Source organism: Eretmochelys imbricata, chromosome 5, assembly GCF_965152235.1.
Source record: "Eretmochelys imbricata isolate rEreImb1 chromosome 5, rEreImb1.hap1, whole genome shotgun sequence".
Lineage (NCBI taxonomy): Eukaryota > Metazoa > Chordata > Testudines > Cheloniidae > Eretmochelys > Eretmochelys imbricata.
Window position 1 is genome coordinate 73,673,449 of NC_135576.1, and position 17,018 is coordinate 73,690,466.

At 46.6% G+C, this 17,018-nt stretch overlaps 1 protein-coding gene across 1 annotated transcript in view; it reads left to right on the forward strand.

The window, feature by feature from the left end:
* Positions 1-3,275: 3,275 nt before the first annotated feature.
* LVRN (laeverin) overlaps positions 3,276-17,018 on the forward strand; it is a 60,996-nt gene continuing 47,253 nt past the window's right edge. Inside the window, exon 1 of the mRNA XM_077817347.1 lies at positions 3,276-3,949. Within this exon, the coding sequence (XP_077673473.1) occupies positions 3,276-3,949 (674 nt within the window). The remainder of the gene's footprint in view (positions 3,950-17,018) is intronic.

Consider the following 17,018-nt stretch of genomic DNA (forward strand, 5'->3'; position numbering starts at 1 on the left):
TACTGTTTTCAGTGATGTCTTAGCCACTAGAATGATACAGTAGTCTGGAAAGGTTGAGAACTGCTACACTAGATGACTCTCAGTAGGAAAGCCTTAAATTCTTTCCTGGCATCTTGAGGAACTTATCAGTAAATTTAGACGTTGTGTTCCAGTTCACAAAGTCACACTTAGTAAAAGTGTCTGCTGATTAGCAATACACATATGTAATGATGATGGAGAATACATTTTTCTCCCCCATAAAATCCAATCTCTTGCTGTCTTTCTTTAGGTGTCGACTTAGCTCTCTCCTTTCTCATTAGCAACAGTTACCAAAAGAGAGTTAGGGGCTTATGAGTGTGGAAACATTCAAACCCTTGCCTGGGGACATAGTATCACTCGTTGGTACATTTTGGAGTAGAGACAAAGAAGCTGGCATTGCCACAAGGACTTTGCAGGTCCAAACAAATGTCATTTATATGGAGGGGTATCTAATGGGGAAGTTAAATTAGTGGACATTCTTCATGGGCATTCTCTTGGACAAACTCAGTTTGAATGACCAAGGCTGCAGCTTAGAAGGTCCTGGTAAGACTTAACATCTTCCAAAACTGGAGAGGATGAGCCTAGGATTGTGGAATCATCCTGTGAAGAAGACAACAAAGGAGAGCATGGAGCAAAACACCTTCTTGAGGAAAACCTTGTTCCTGCTGCAGTGTCAGAGAGTAGGAGCAATATCAGTTTGTGTCTCCAGAGCAAGTGGGGTGGGAGGTGAAATAACTGGAGGGTCTGGTGATCTTGGTCAGGAACTAGCAGATGACTGAGATCTTGAAGAATGTGGCTATCCCACGGATTCCAAGGAAGCCAGTGTGGAAATGAGTATGGCACAGGAGCCAATAAGCACTGGCCTAAATACTCCTGTCCCTAGAGTGGTTTTGGTACCGATGATGATCTTCTATAGGAGATCTGGGGGACTTCTGAGACCAGCACCTGGAAGGAAAACTATGACTCTAAGTTTGAGTGTAAGGAGCTCCTCCAATAGTCTGCAAGCAGCAGAGGGCCAAACCTGTTGGGATCCCCAAATGCCACGATCTGGCAGACCTTCAGTGAGCAAACTGTATCTACACCACAGATGGTCCAATAGTTACTGCTGACAGCAGGTGTAAAATTGAAGCTGCACTAACATTCAAAAAGGGTATCTGTACCAGCGCTGAGATCAGTACTGGGGCCAAGGTTGATCTTGCAGTGCAGATGTCAAGATTGGTACCGAGGGAAGGATGTCTTGATGCTGATAGTAGAAGCAGATTCACCTCTCTGGCAGGTATTCTCAGCGGTACCAAAGAAGGCAACTGTTCTTAATCTGAAGCAACCAATCTGGACTGTGTTGGTACGACCAGAAGTGTGGCAGAGAACTCTTAGGAGAGGAGAGTTCGGACTGGAAAGGCAGAGTAGATCAGCTGCTGCCTGATATGCCACTTGGGTTGATACCATCAGGGCATAACCAGATGTTGGTACCTGACTCAATGGACATCTGACAGATGGTGCTGGAGTCACAGTATGATGTTGCTCTGATCCTGTTTGGGTACTGGGGAGTAGGTAGATGGCCCTGCTCTATCATGAGTACCTGAGAAGATGCTGCACTATCCCACACTCCTCACTGAAGATGAAGAATCTCTCTGAGCCCTGGAGTGGCTCTGATTAGACTTGAGCTCTCTTCCTCAGGGGGCCAGAGGAATGAGACTATTCTCATCTTCTGCATGGAGAAGAGTCCAAATTTGGCAGTCTGTCCAAACTCCATACCAGCTCTGAAATCTGAGGGGCAGGGCAGTCAGAGAAAGGTCCCAGAGTTGAAGCCAGCCTCATAGCTTGTTCCATGGCTCCCTTCAGATATTCCTTCAAGCATAAGTGCCTGGTACCCTCTGTCCTCTTCTTGAAGAAACCGCAAATGAAGCACTTTTCTTTAATGTGCTCCCCTCCTAAACACAACAAACACCAAGTGTGGGAGTCACAATTCAGGATAGCCACTCCAAACAAAAGTGTCAAAATCCTGGGTAGGCATTTTATCAGATAATCACTGAAACAGCAACTAACCACTTAACTAACAACTACAAAGGTACTACTAAGTAAACTAACTCATTACAAAAAATCACAGAGAATTTGTGCAGTAACTGTGAGATAACAACCCCCCGAGGAAGCTCTGACTTAGGCCACAGGTGGTGAGAAGGAACTGAGGAGTGGCAGTTGGGGTGCCACTGTCCTTAAATGGCCCCGGGAGGGTCCACAAGGAGGTATGAGGGTGCATGCGCTGCCCAAGTAGTTCTAAGCAAAGTTCTCTAGCTTTGGTGCACTGGGAGCATGCTCCTGGAAGTGAAATACATATCCGCAACCACTCAAAGAATAACTCCTATATCCCTGAACACAACAGGAATCAAACAGGAGTTTGCTATCAGATCACAGTGGAAACCCCCTTCAGCTTCATGTGGCTTTGTTTTGGGCAAGGGACCCTGTTGTTTCGGCTCTCTCTTCCATACAGGAGCTTAATTCTCTTTTACATTTATCCTCCATGAAAGGCAGCTGTAACACCCACCATCTTACATAAAGTTTAACGCAACACATAAGAAAAGTAAGAATGTTCAGCTAGATCCGGATGCCAGATCTAGGCTTCTAGGCTGAGATGCATCTGGGTCTGGAGTTATTTATTTATTTATTGGTGCATTAGGGGCAACTATACTTGTTCTCTGTTGATGCCATAGAATTTCAAGGGTGGGGGCCAAAAATTGACTGGGTATGGCCAGATTCAGGTAGTGGATCTAGGTTTTTGTGGTGCTCGTATGCGAGGATGTGCCAGGATCAAGTATTTTTTGGTGTTGTAGGAAGGGCTAGACTTGTCCTCTATTTAGGGGTTTAGAATTTGAGGAATTGGGGGCTAAAATGTGCCTGACTTACCCACTATTGTCCTGAAATGCATCAGGAACCAGTTTGTGTGTGTGTGTGAGAGAGAGAGCAATCGGAGCGTCTAGATTCGTTCTCAGTTTTTGATGATACACTTTGAGGGCTTGGGGCCAAAGATGGGCAGGATCCAAGTGGATCCGCCTCTTACCTTTTCCCACCTCCAGAGCAAGGGAGCGTGGGGACCTCTCCCCTTCCTCCTGCCTTGCCCCTCGCCGGAGGGGCTCCACCTCCACCCGCGCTCCCAGGGTATTTGTTGGTTGCGCGCAGCCCAGCCCCAGCTGCACTCGCTGCCTGGCTCGGAGAGTAACGGGGCGCCCCTCGGCCGTGCTGTGCTCCCGGCGCCTGCTGCCATGGGACCCAAGGCCGCCTCCGGCTTCTACCTGGGCAGGAAGCCCGCCGCCCTGCTCGCGCTGCTGCTGGCCGCGCTGCTGCTGGCCCTGGCCGTGCTGGGGACCCTGTACGGGCGCTGCCTGCAGGAGGTGGAGGCGCTGCGGGCGGCAGCGGCTCCCCCCTCGCCCACAGCCGGCCCGAAGGAGGAGGGCGCCGGCTGCTGCCCCCCCAGCCCCAGCCCCAGGCCCGGCCCCGGCAGCACGCGCCCGCCGGGGGCCTGGGACAACTCCCGCCTGCCCCGCGCTCTGCTGCCCCTCCACTACGAGCTGCGGCTCTGGCCCCGCGTGAGCCCCGGCCAGCCCGGCCCCTTTGTCTTCTCCGGGCAGGTGAACATCACGGTGCGCTGCGCCCAGGACACGGCCACCGTCCTGCTGCACAGCGCCGAGCTGGAGCTGTGGGGGGCGGCCGTGCGGGGGCCCCTGCCCGAGGGGCCGGCCGGCGGCGGCGGCGGCAGCAGCAGCATCGAGGTGGCGGAGCTGTGGCTGGAGGAGCGGCAGGAGTACGCGGTGCTGGCGCTGCGGCGGAGCCTGCGGGCCGGCGGGCGCTACGTGCTGCAGCTCAGCTTCAGGGGGCCCCTGAGCGAGGATCTGGACGGGCTCTTCCTCACCCGCTACACGGACCAGGGACAGAGCAGGTGAGAGCGCGCGGGGACAGGATAGCTCAGTGGTTGGAGCACTGGCCTGCTAAACCCAGGGTTGTGAGTTCAATCCTTGAGGGGGCCCTTTAGGGATTTGGGGCAAAAATTGGGGATTGGTCCTGCTTAAAGCAGGGGGTTGGACTAGATGACCTTCGGAGGTCCCTTCCATATGATTCTATGACATGCTGCAGCAGCTGGGCGCCCGGGCAAGCGGGCAGCTAAGCGCTGCCTGGGGTTTAGTGTAGAGCAGGTGCCGGACTTCAGCGCCCGGCTCTGAGGATGTGGCCCCGAAGGGCGCTGCGCTCCGGCCAGCCCCAGAAGAGTTGCTGGCTAATTCCCAAGCCAGTTTCTGAGATGACCGCCTGGGAAAGGGCTTGGGCACTTCTGTTCTGGTCAAAGGCTGGGACACCAGCTCCTCCTGGCTTTAGAGGCCCTTCTTTTTATAGTGCCATCATATGAGGATCAGAGGGCCCGATCCAAACCCATGTAAGTCAATGGAAAGATTGTCCTTGACTTCAGTGGGCTTTGGCTAGTCCCCTAAATCAGTGGTTTTCAACCTGTGGTCTGGGAACCCATGGGGTTCCGCAGGCTGACTTCCACTTGAAAATTTTTAGGGGGTCCGCAAATGAAAAAAGGCTGAAAACCATTGCCCTAAATGCTTGTTTTGGTGGGTTTTTCGGGGGGGGGGGGGGGGACACAGCCAGTTGTCTCTCTTCTTTCCTCTTTTCCCAAAAAGGAATTATAAGCTTTTTAGAGATGGAGGAAGCTGAAACCAAAAGCTCAGATCTGATCACATCTTGCATTTTAGGAAAATCAATACAAATTTGCAATCACACACACATCTACTTAGTAATGTCCTCTAGTGGTATCTCTATTTTTGTATCTGATCTTAGCTGAAGAAAATTTCTCCTTTGCCGATAACTTAAGTTCTCTCTTTGTCTGTTATGTGGAGTTAAACAACAAAAGCACTTTTGTAGCTATAGAACATATAAAAGACACTATAAAAATAATATAGTCTTGTCTGACAACAGGAATATCCCTCCCCTAACCTCTGCCTTTCAGGTTTACACAACCATACAGTTTGTTATTCGATAATGTGTTAGCAGATCCTCTATGAAGGTAAAAAGTCACAGCAACATACATTCATTCACATCCTTAACCTGTTCCATGCTTTTTATTTACCAAGGTCACAAAGCTATTAAATAAAACTCTGTAGGTTCCCTCTGCTGGCTTGCAATCTGTAGGTCTGGTTCTAGAGTCCTTATTCTTGCTGAGTAAGGTAGCACTTATGCAAGTAGTTCCATTGACCTCAGTGTGAGAAAGTGCAACTCAATACAGTAAAGGTTGCAGGATTGGGGCCTTTGGGCCCTATATATTAGCTGTGTTTTATGGTATGTCTCTTCCTTTCTCTCTCTCTCCACAATTACATTGTGACTCATTATGAAAAACAGATTTGGCAAAAGCTTGTGTCTGTTCAAGTTAGCTGTTGCTGGATTATTGGCACTAGTATCCTCTCAAAAGAGAACTAAATGGTCAGCACTGTTGCAGTTATATAGAAGCTATAGTTGCCTTTCCTGTGATTATCTGATGTTACAAATAAGACCAACTAGTTGATGGCTTGCAAAAAGATGCTGGAGCCCCTTATTTATATTAACCCAGGTGTCCACCATAGAACCAATTATGTGGCCAAAACTATAGTGCAAAATGCAGCTCAAACATCTTTCAGCATCCTGTAGCTAAAGAACCACAGTCCCCATAAAGTACAAGTTTCTCGCACAAATTAGCATAACAGCTCAGAGAAAGTCAATATTCAAATTTTAAAGTGAAATAGATGGGGAGCTGTTTTTCTAGTGTTCATCCATACCTACTCTAGGTCTGCAAAGACAAATCTGAACAGCACAGATCTGCTGGCCACTTCTATTCTCCCAGGCTGCTTCCCCGGTCTCATCTCCCTCCCTAGTTTACTGTTACAGCCTGTACCCTAGTTGCCACAATGTCTTCCCACTCCATCATCCATGATTCTTGTCATTCATGCCTCCTTCCCAGGCTCTGAGTTGTGTTGCCAAGCTCTCCCTTGGCAGCACTATTTCTAGTCTCAAGGAATTCCACAGGCTTGTCAGAGCAGGACCCCCCCCCCCCCCCCCCCGCCTTCTGGCGAATCACAGGAGGCTCATCCTAGACAGAAGAGCTCTGTAGGGGAGCAACAAGCTCCACATCACTGATGCAATTAGCTTCCCTGATCTAACCCCATCACATGAACAAGTGGTACAGACACATGCTTTGTGCTAAAGATGACAAATGTGGACCTTCTTGGTCTGCTTCCAGTTTTGCTCCCCAGCCTTCTTACAATTCTGCATGTCTCCTTCTCCCCAACCTCTCACACTTGCTAAGCTTCCCAACGCTACTTCTAGTCCAGTAGACTTTCTTAGGTCTCCCAGAGTGGGGCTCCACTCTGGCAAACCATAAAAGGTTTGTCCAGTGGAGCAGCTGCCTCAACAGAGGCAAGCTATGCTGCTCTGTGCTCTGACTGCTTCAGATCTCCCCTTCCATTAATGTTAATATGAGGGACTAGGACAGCACACACATCCAATGTATCATCGTCAGACTCAAATGCAAAACCTTAACTCTGACCTCAGATGTTTTCATGCACATATGACACATTATGCACTTCACCTGTATGTCTGTCTGTAGAGAATATATCTTAATTGAGCTAAGGTTAGAGTTCAGGCTGTGTGTTCGAGTGGGGTTTTTTTGTTTTTGGGTTTTTGTTGTTGAGGAATTAGATGCATGAACTGCAGGTGTATGTTGGAATAAAATGGTACTTAGGTGTAGAGTGGAGGAGTCTGTGACTGTTGTTGTTAGGTGGTATGAATGTTAGTGTTTGTTTAACTGCAACTATAAGAGTCAAATCACCAATGACAGTGCTTTACACTTTCAAAACTGTGCACACAATATAGAGACACTATCAACTTCAACTTGGCCCAGTACAAGTTAAATAAACACAGTCATTTTAAATAAACTAACCTGCAAAATTGCAATTATGTGCTTACATGTTTCATAGACTTTGTGCTGGCAAATTTCATGCTAAGAATCTGGAAACAAAACTCATTAAACAAAAGTGAAACTTAATTAATTGATTTTCATTGTCCAAACTGAGATGCACGAGGTAAACAAAACACATCAGTAAATGGGATTTTTAATTTTTTTCACCTTTACTAGTTTAAGGAGTAGTGAATTGTTCAAGGTCAATAGAGCTAGAATTAGAATCCTGGCATTCTTGGGTCCTAACCAACTGATTAGTTCACTAGATTAAGTTGTCTATCAGCGGGTTGGATATTACGAGAATGTGCCAACTAGATAATAGTCATTTTGCTAAAAAAAAAATCCATTCATGCATGAACACACACCAATAATAAAAAAACCCTTAATTTTTTTTGTTTTATTGAAACAAAAAGTGTCATAAAAAGAAAAGGAGTCCTTGTGGCACCTTAGAGACTAACCAATTTATTTGAGCATGAGCTTTCGTGAGCTACAGCTCACGTGAGCTGTAGCTCACGAAAGCTCATGCTCAAATAAATTGGTTAGTCTCTAAGGTGCCACAAGGACTCCTTTTCTTTTTGCGAATACAGACTAACACGGCTGTTACTCTGAAAAAAGTGTCATGTGACTTTCATATAACCAACTCCACTGATACCAAATCTGGAGATTTAACTTCCACTGACTGCTTTTTTCCTTGTTGTTTGTTTATTTATTTATTTATTTAGAGAAGTTGGTTGGCATGAGAGAAGAACAGTAAGAGTTTTTATTTGGACAGATTTCTTCTATTTTTTCCTGCAATCTTCATCCGTTCTTTCATGGATCTCTTTATACAATGGTATTTGTCTAATTATGGAGTTTGAGGAAAACTAGAAGGTCATAGTGGGTGCCTTTGTTGCAATGGGATTCCTTAACTGTGATGGGGCCATAGACGGAACCCATATCCCTATCTCGGCACCGGAGCACCAAGCCGGCGAGTACATAAACCGCAAGTGGTACTTTTCAATAGTGCTGCAAGCACTAGTGGATCACAAGGGACATTTCACCAACATCAGTGTGGGATGGCCGGGAAAGGTACATGAAGCTCGCATCTTCAGGAACTCTGGTCTGTTTCAAAAGCTGCAGGAAGGGACTTTATTCCCAGACCAGAAAATAACCTTTGGGGATGTTGAAATGCCTATAGTTATCGTTGGGGACCCAGCCTACCCCTTAATGCCATGGCTCATGAAGCCGTACACAGGCAGCCTGGACAGTAGTCAGGAGCTGTTCAACTACAGGCTGAGCAAGTACAGAATGGTGGTAGAATGTGCATTTGGACGTTTAAAGGCGCGCTGGTGCAGTTTAGACTCGGTTAGACCTCAGCAAAACCAATATTCCCATTGTTGTTGCTGCTTGCTGTGTGCTCCACAATATCTGTGAGAGTAAGGGGGAGACGTTTATGGTGGGGTGGGAGGTTGAGGCAAATCGCCTCGCCGCTGGTTACGCGCAGCCAGACACCAGGGCGGTTAGAAGAGCACAGGAGGGCGCGGTACGCATCAGAGAAGCTTTGAAAACCAGTTTCATGACTGGCCAGGCTACGGTGTGAGAGTTCTGTTTGTTTCTCCTTGATGAACCCCCCCCATACACACACACACACACTTGGTTCACTCTACTTCCCTGTAAGCTGACCACCCTCCCCTCTTCCCTTCAATCACCGCTTGCAGAGGCAATAAAGTTATTGTTGCTTCACATTCATGTATTCTTTATTTATTCATCACAAAAATAGGGGGATAACTGCCAAGGTAGCTCAGGAGGGGTGGTGGAGGAGGGAAGCACCAGGAGGGGTGGTGGAGGAGGGAAGGACAAGGCCACACAGCACTTTAAAACTTATTGAATGCCAGCCTTCCGTTGCTTGGGCAATCTTCTGGGGTGGAGTGGCGTGGTGGGGGGGCCTCTGGCCACCCAGTTTCTGGGCATCTGGGTGAGGAGGCTATGGAACTTGGGGAGGAGGGCGGTTGGTTACACAGGGGCTGTAGCAGCAGTCTGTGCTCCTGCTGCTTTTCCTGCAGCTCAACCATATGCTGGAGCATATTAGTTTGATCTTCCAGCAGCCTCAGCATTGAATCCTGCCTCCTCTGATCACGCTGCCGGCACCTTTCAGCTTCAGCCCTCTCTTCTGCCCGCCACCTCTCCTCCCGGTCATTTTGTGCTTTCCTGCACTCTGACATTGTCTGCCTCCACACATTTGTCTGTGCTCTGTCAGTGTGGGAGGACAGCATGAGGTCAGAGAACATTTCATCGCTAGTGCGTTTTTTTCGCCTTCTAATCTTCACTAGCCTCTGGGAAGGAGAAGATCCTGTGATCCTTGAAACACATGCAGCTGGTGGAGGAAAAAAAGGGACAGTGGTATTTAAAAAGACACATTTTCTAGAACAATGAGTACACACTTTCACGGAAAACCTTGCTCTTAACATTACATACATAGCACATGTGCTTTCGTTCCAAGGTCGCATTTTGCCTCCCCCCACCACGTGGCTAGCCCCTCGCCCCCCCCCCCCCCATGGCTAACAGCGGGGAATATTTCTGTTCAGCCACAGGCAAACAGCCCAGCAGGAGCAGGCAACTCTGAATGTCCCCTTAAGAAAATCACCCTATTTCAACCAGGTGACCATGAATGGTATTGCTCTCCTGAGGATAACACAGAGATAAAGAACGGATGTTGTTTGAACGCCAGCAAAAATATGCTGCAATGCTTTGTTCTGCAATGATTCCCGACTATGTGCTACTGTCCTGGCGTGGTAAAGTGTCCTACCATGGTGGACGGAATAAGGCTGCCCTCCCCAGCAACCTTTTGCAAAGGTTTTGGGAGTACATCCAGGAGAGCTTTATGGAGATGTCCCTGGAGGATTTCTGCTCCATCCCCAGACACCTTAACAGACTTTTCCAGTATCTGTACTGGCCGCGAATGCCAGGGAAAATTAATCATTAAACACGCTTGCTTTTAAAACATGTATACTATTTAAAAAGGTACACTCACCAGAGGTCCCTTCTCTGCCTGGTGGGTCCGGAAGGCAGCCTTGGGTGGGTTCGTGGGGTACTGGCTCCAGATCCAGGACAGACAGTTCCTGGCTGTCAGGAAAACCGGTTTCTCCGCTTGCTTGCTGTGAGCTATCTACAACCTCCTCATCATCATTTTCCTCGTCCCCAAAACCTGCTTCCGTGTTGCCTCCATCTCCATTGAAGGAGTCAAACAACATGGTTGGGGTAGTGGTGGCTGAATCCCCTAAAATGGCATGCAGCTCATCATAGAAGCGGTATGTTTTGGGCTCTGACCCGGAGCGGCCATTTGCCTCTTTGGTTTTCTGGTAGGCTTGCCTCCGCTCCTTAAGTTTCACATGGCACCGCTTCAGGTCCCTGTTATGGCCTCTGTCCTTCCTGCCCTGGAAGATTTTTTCAAATGTTTGGGCATTTCGTCTTTTGGAACGGAGTTCTGATAGCACAGATTCCTCTCCCCATACAGCGATCAGATCCTGTACCTCCCGTTTGGTACATGGTGGAGCCCTTTTGCGATTCTGGGACTCCAATATGGTCACCTCTCCGGATGAGCTCTGCACTCACCTGCAGCTTGCCACACTGGCCAAACAGGAAATGAAATTCAAAAGTTTGCTGGTCTTTTCCTGTCTACCTGGCCAGTGCATCTGAGTTGGGAGTGCAGTCCAGAGCGGTCACTATGGAGCACTCTGGGATAGCTCCCAGAGGCCAATACCGTCTAATTGCATCCACAGTATCCCAAATTCGACCCAGCAAGGCCGATTTCAGCACTAATCCCCTTGTCGGGGGTGGAGTAAAGAAATCAATTTTAAGAGCCCTTTAGAGTAAAGAAATCAATTTTAAGAGCCCTTTAAGTCGAAGAAAAGGGCTTTGTCGTGTGGACGGGTGCAGGGTTAAATTGATTTAACACTGCTAAATTCGACCTCAACTCCTAGTGTAGACCAGGGCTAAGTATATAAATGAATACCCTGTGTATGTATTCTTAGTACTCATTTACATTCTGTTCTTTATGTTGTGACTTCATTTTATGGTACAACCTCCCTAAATAGCTTAGCAAAGTGGCAAAAAGATTTATATGAATTGTTCCATTCTATCCTTGATTTACCCTGAAGTAACTATGGTATGTAAGATTGCAGTCTGGTGAAAAGATTCCAGTTATGTCCAGACAGTAGATTAAATCAAAGGAAGTCTATGGGTTGCAGATTTAACATGTTGCTTTGCTTTTCTGCTCTTGTCTGCATTCTTGATGTTCTTAAGTCAATTTTTTGCATATCTTTCCCTATTTTAAATGACTTTCTCTGAACTTGATCCATGCAACACTATTTTGTAACTTCTCCTTCTTTGAGAGTGAAGTCTTCAATCTTGCCATAGTAGCAGTTTCCTAGCTCTGAGTCTCTTGCAGTTGTGCTGCAGAAACTCAAACCTCCTCCTGCAGTATGCATGTATTTTGGGGACATCATTTGTCAGGTCTAATAAGGTACCTGACAAGGTTATTTTAATTATTTTAGAAGACTAATTCTAGTGGATGATTGGATAGCTCAGGCACTATGTAATAGGGCACCTTTCACCTCTAGGTCTTCAGTTCAAATCTAGGTTGATAGTTGTTTTAGTAAAGCCACTGTACAACTTGCAGAAGGTAATGGTTTTCTATCACTGTGCTAACAGTTTCTCCTGCTCAGATGTCCACATAGCTGTTGGCAGCTTAATAGAGGCGAAAGGCTTAATTGGCATTGAGAATGAACTTCTCTGACACTTTGTCAAATCAGAGTTGAGGCACATTGGTGAACTGGTTTGGAAAACCTGTGTCCATCTGTGCTATAATTCTTATAGAGCGAGAGCTCTCTGGTCCTCTCACAAACACTAAACTCACAAATAAGAAAAAAGCAATATGAATAACAACACAATAACCATTAATGGTCTGTTTGATTATAGATAATGGCAAGTGATCTAAGTTACACACTTAATCAGGTCTTGAAGTGTGTGTGGGAGGCGGGGGGGGAGGGGGGAAGGAAATGAAAAATGAAGGCACTATTTGTAGCCACTATGGAGTACATTTCTGCAGTGCTTACAGCACCAAAAGGAGTCAAATATAAGCCTGGTCCCACTTCTGGATGCTTTGCACTGGTCAGACAGTACAAAGTAGCTCAAAAGCTATCCTTATGGGGGTCAAGCTGTGGAATCCATGGGTGGCATGTAGCTAAGAGAGTCATTGTCAGGATCGGGGGGGCGGAGGGGGAGAAAGGTGTTTTAAAGACACTCTTATCTTCCTTCTTCCTACTTCAGTTGTATTGGATTAACTCCGTGGAATTTGGGAGGCATGTTTTACCGTCAGACTACATGCAGAACTTTCACTGCTGTGAATTGAGTGCTGTGTGCTCAGATCAAGAGTAGTATATGTCCCTATAGAATTTATACTAAAGTACTGGCTTAATTTCATGTAAATCTTAGGAGTTTTGAATACTATCCTAATCAGTGCAATTTTTTTTAGTACCCATTCTGTACACAATACAGTCCTGCCCTCTGATAGCAAATGTAGCTGATTCTTGAAGACTCACCAGTTATTTACTCCTTCTCATAACACAAGAACTAGGGGTCACCAAATGAAATTAATAGGAGCAGGCTTAAAACAAACAAAAGGAAGTATTTCTTCACCAGCGCACAGTCAACCTGTGGAACTCTTTGTCAGAGAATGTTGCGAAGGCCAAGTCTATAACAGGGTTCAAAAAAGAACTAGATAAATTCATGGAGGATAGGTCCATCAATGGCTATTACCCAGGATGGGCAGGGATGGTATCCGTAGCCTCGGTTTGCCAGAAGCTGGGAATGAGTGACAGGGAATGGATCACTTGATGATTACCTGTTCATTTCCTCTGGGGCATCTGGCATTGGCCACTGTCGGAAGACAGGTTACTGAGCCAGATGGATCTTTGGTCTGATCCAGTATGGCCATTCTTATGTTCTTATGTTTTAGATGAACACTGGTAGGTGTAAATGGGCAATCCACTACCTGTTCTGGTGTTTTTTTTTTTAAATTGTCTGTATTATGTCAATTGATAAGGACTAGAAACAGGACCAATATGGATTACCGAGTACTAACAGTTACATACTAAAACCTGTTGTCTACCCTAAAACTAAGATGGTTTACACTAAGCTATCTTCAAGATTCAGTCGCCATACATGGTTCAAATGAGTTCAGCGTGGTTGTAAGCTTTTTAAAATTTGTAGTTGTGTGTAAACAGTGTTAATGATTTCAAAAATGTTACTTCCCTAAACAGTTGGGACATGCGGAGAAGGTGGAAACTGTCCGGTGTCATCCTAATACTATTATGTTCTAGCAAGAAGGCTGTTAATAGGAGTTATTGCAGAAATGCCAGCTTATCCCCTATAAACATAAAGTCTTTATACATGATGAAAAAGATTTCCAGTGTTTTAAACTTAGTTCATTTCATATGAGGTGAAATACAACTTGGAATAGCTGGAGTAATCATGCCTTTTTCTTAAAGAGCCTGTTAACGGTCAGGTTGCCCTTATTTGGGAATACTCTAATTCTGATTTTATTTTGCTAACCTCTGGCATTGTTATACAACAGGGATTGGCAACTTTTGGCATGCGGTCCAGCAGAGTAAGCCCCCGGTGGGCCAGGCCAGTTTGTTTACCTGCCGTGTCCACAGGTTCCGCCGATCGCAGCTTCCACTGGCCGCTGTTCGCCAGTTCCACTGGCCGTTGTTCGCCACTCCAAGCCAATGGGGGCTGCGGAAAGCGGTGCGGGCGAAGGGATGTGCTGGCCACTGGTTCCCGCAGCCCCCATTGGCCTGCAGCGGCGAACCGCGGTCAGTGGGAGCTGCGATTGGCCAAACCTGCAGACACGTCAGGTAAACAAACTGGCCCGGCCTGCCAGGGGGCTTACCCTGGCGGGCGGCGTGCCAAAGGTTGCCGATCCCTGCTATACAACATTTCTTAAAATAGTTCATAAAAAGGTTCATTTTCTACAAATTTCTTTGAGCAAAAAAGGAATAGTGGGGGGAGTTAATTTGTCTGCTTATACAATGCTGGGCCTTAGGAAAATAAAATTCCATTTGGACTGATTTGTGTCAAATGTGGTAGATTTGCAATGTGGAATAAAGTTTACTAGCAATTCAGTCACATTAGGATCTTTTAAAAATAAGCAAACAAACAGTGACTCATACCACTGCCTGACCTGTGGTACTAGGGGTGAAACACCCACTGTTTATGTACAGTAGATGAAGCATTTTCATATATATATTTTTTTCATGTGGAAATCTGCTGGAAAAACAACCTTTAATTCTTTTTGTAATAATGCCTTGGCTAACATGTGTTGTACTTTGTAATGAAAATTATTTGCAGGCAGTGTGCCAAATTCATGCAGGTTCTCTGCTAGCTTCAACTGGCACAGATTCTGGCATGGTGGGGAGGGGGAAGGGGAGGAGGGGAATAGAAATTCCACTGGGGTTGGGGAGTTTGCAGTGATGCAACGTGCCCACAATATCTCCTAAGACCAACAGCAAGTGCTACCCCAATACTGGGCATTGCTGGTTGGGGAGGGTCATGGTTAGGGTGGCAGATTTATGCATTGATATACTCATTAGGTCCACCCCCTACATAGCCTATGCCATTGCAGCTCCTATGGAATCCATAGAGATTAAAGGTGCTCTCTAACTCTGTGGAAACTCTAAGGGAGGGCTATCATAGTTTGAGTGTAACTGCTCCTGTATTCCTCCTCCTGTAACTGCCCCTGTATTCCTCTTGAGGGCACCCATTTAAAGATTTCTGGCTCCCAGGCATTACCTCTTGGGCAGAGACCCATGTCTCACTCCACCCTGACTGGGGTTCTTTAAGGCTGCACAGCTCCCTGCATTTACACTGTGATATCCCCAGCAAGCCAGACTGCCTAAAGGGCCACCAGCTGTACTTTGTTTTCTCTCTAGAGAGGCTGTGTGTTGCTTGTAATTATAGGTTACCACAGAGCTCTTTCTAAGCAAGCACTTGTATTCTAACAGGGAGAACATTAAAAACAATAGAAGATCTTTAGGTGAGCAAAAATGCATACCAGAGATCACCACCAACTCCACCCTCAAGCTTTGGTCAGTCCTTCAAAACCCACAACTGGGTTTGCCCTGTTACATGTTCATGATAATCTCAGATTCAGAACCAGACCCCTGGCTGGGCAGTTGAGCTGTTTCTTTATACAAGCCCTTAATCTCCAGTCTCCAAGAAGAGGTAATCAGCAGACAATGACTCCTTCCTCAGGGCTTAGTTTCAAAAGGCTGAGTTTTTGCATAACTGGGGATGGGGAATTTGCATTAACCTCTCCCTAAGTATTAGGAACTCCACTTCACACTTATTGTCAAAAAGTTTATTCTTTTCTGGCACGTTTGAAATATAGTCCTTTGAACTACCAGACTTCACATCACATCTGCCCTCTAGAGGGGTTACATATAATCCCAGCTCAAAATAATACATAAACTTAATACTATAAAGATTTTCAAGGATAGTGCAGGAAATTGCCATCTGTTGGATCTCCCCTGCCAAAGTGGGTGTAACTAGGGCTATGTCTACACTACAGCTGTCTGAAAAATTTATGTCGCTCATAATATTCCACTCCCCTGAATGACATAAATTACACCGACATAAGCGTTTGTGCGCACAGCGCTGTGTTGGTGGGAGAGCTTCTCATGCCGACATAGCTTATGCCACTTCTGGAGGTGGTTTTTTATGCTGACAGGAGAGCTCTCTCCTGTTGGCATAGAGCATCTTCAGCTCGTGCGCTGCAGTGGCCCAGCTGTATCAGTACGGATGCAGCACTGAACATATAGATATGGCTTAGGATGGTTGACCTGCACCCTAGGGAAACCTATTGTCTTATTTCCTGGACAGGGCATCAGCAACCAAATTTGCATTCCCTTTAACACAAGTCATTTCCATCTTAATCTTGGAGCACTAATCTCTGTTTTAGCAATGTGGCATTTGTCCTTTTCATTTGTTGTAGTCAGGTGAGTGATCACTGCATGCAATGGTCACATGTCATCCAAAAGAGTACTGCTGTAGTTTGCTGAGGGCCCACACCATAACCAAGCATTCTTTTTCCATTGTTGCATAGTTGTTTTTCCTCAGGGATGCAATTTCTTGGTCCCACACAAAAGACCATTTTCTTGGTCCCACACACTGTGGGGTGCCTCTCCTCTTTTCATCAGCTTGCATCAGCTGACAGGGGTCACAGCTCTTTTGGCACTGCTCAAAAACCCCAGCCCCGTAGAAATTCTGGAGTAAGTGCTGTTTGCTGAACTGTATTCCCAAGTGTCCCAACTAGCCTGAGTAGTCTAAGATGGTACTTTTGTGATACCACCAATTGTCTCTGTATACTCCATGGCTCAACATTGTTAGGGAGCATCCACTCTTTATAAAGCTACCTCTGATCCCAGAGAAACCTTTCCAAGTACCATCCTGTCTGGAAGTTGCCTGGGGAGTCTGCTGCAGCCCTAGGTTTTCCTTGAGGGGTCAGTTAATTGTTCCTGCATGATTTCCAAAGCAGAAACTGGGAGAGCTTAGGCTGATCACTGGGGCCCACTTACACAGACCTCAGAGGGGGAATCAGGAGGACTCTACCTAGCCCCAGGCCATGCACTCACACTGTCAGGCAGCAGCTCAGAGCTGTGTGCCAGCTTTCAGCTTGGTCTGAGGCAGGGGCTCTGGCTTTCTGCTTTTGGCTCCAAGTAACCCTACAAGTGGCGCAGGCCCAGGACTGCAGGTCATTTCCCAACAAGACCTCTACTGGTAGTTCGGATGGTACCCCAACAGTGCTAGGGCCCTGATTGCCACCCCATTTCAGGTGGATCGGAGCCACAGGGACATGGAAATGGGGACCTATTATTCCCTGAATGGTCATGAGTCTATCTGGAATGATCTATGAGGGGTCTGCTGCTCATGGGCATACCAGTTACTTGGGTTCCAGTATCCCGCCGTCGTTGGGCCGTTTCCCATC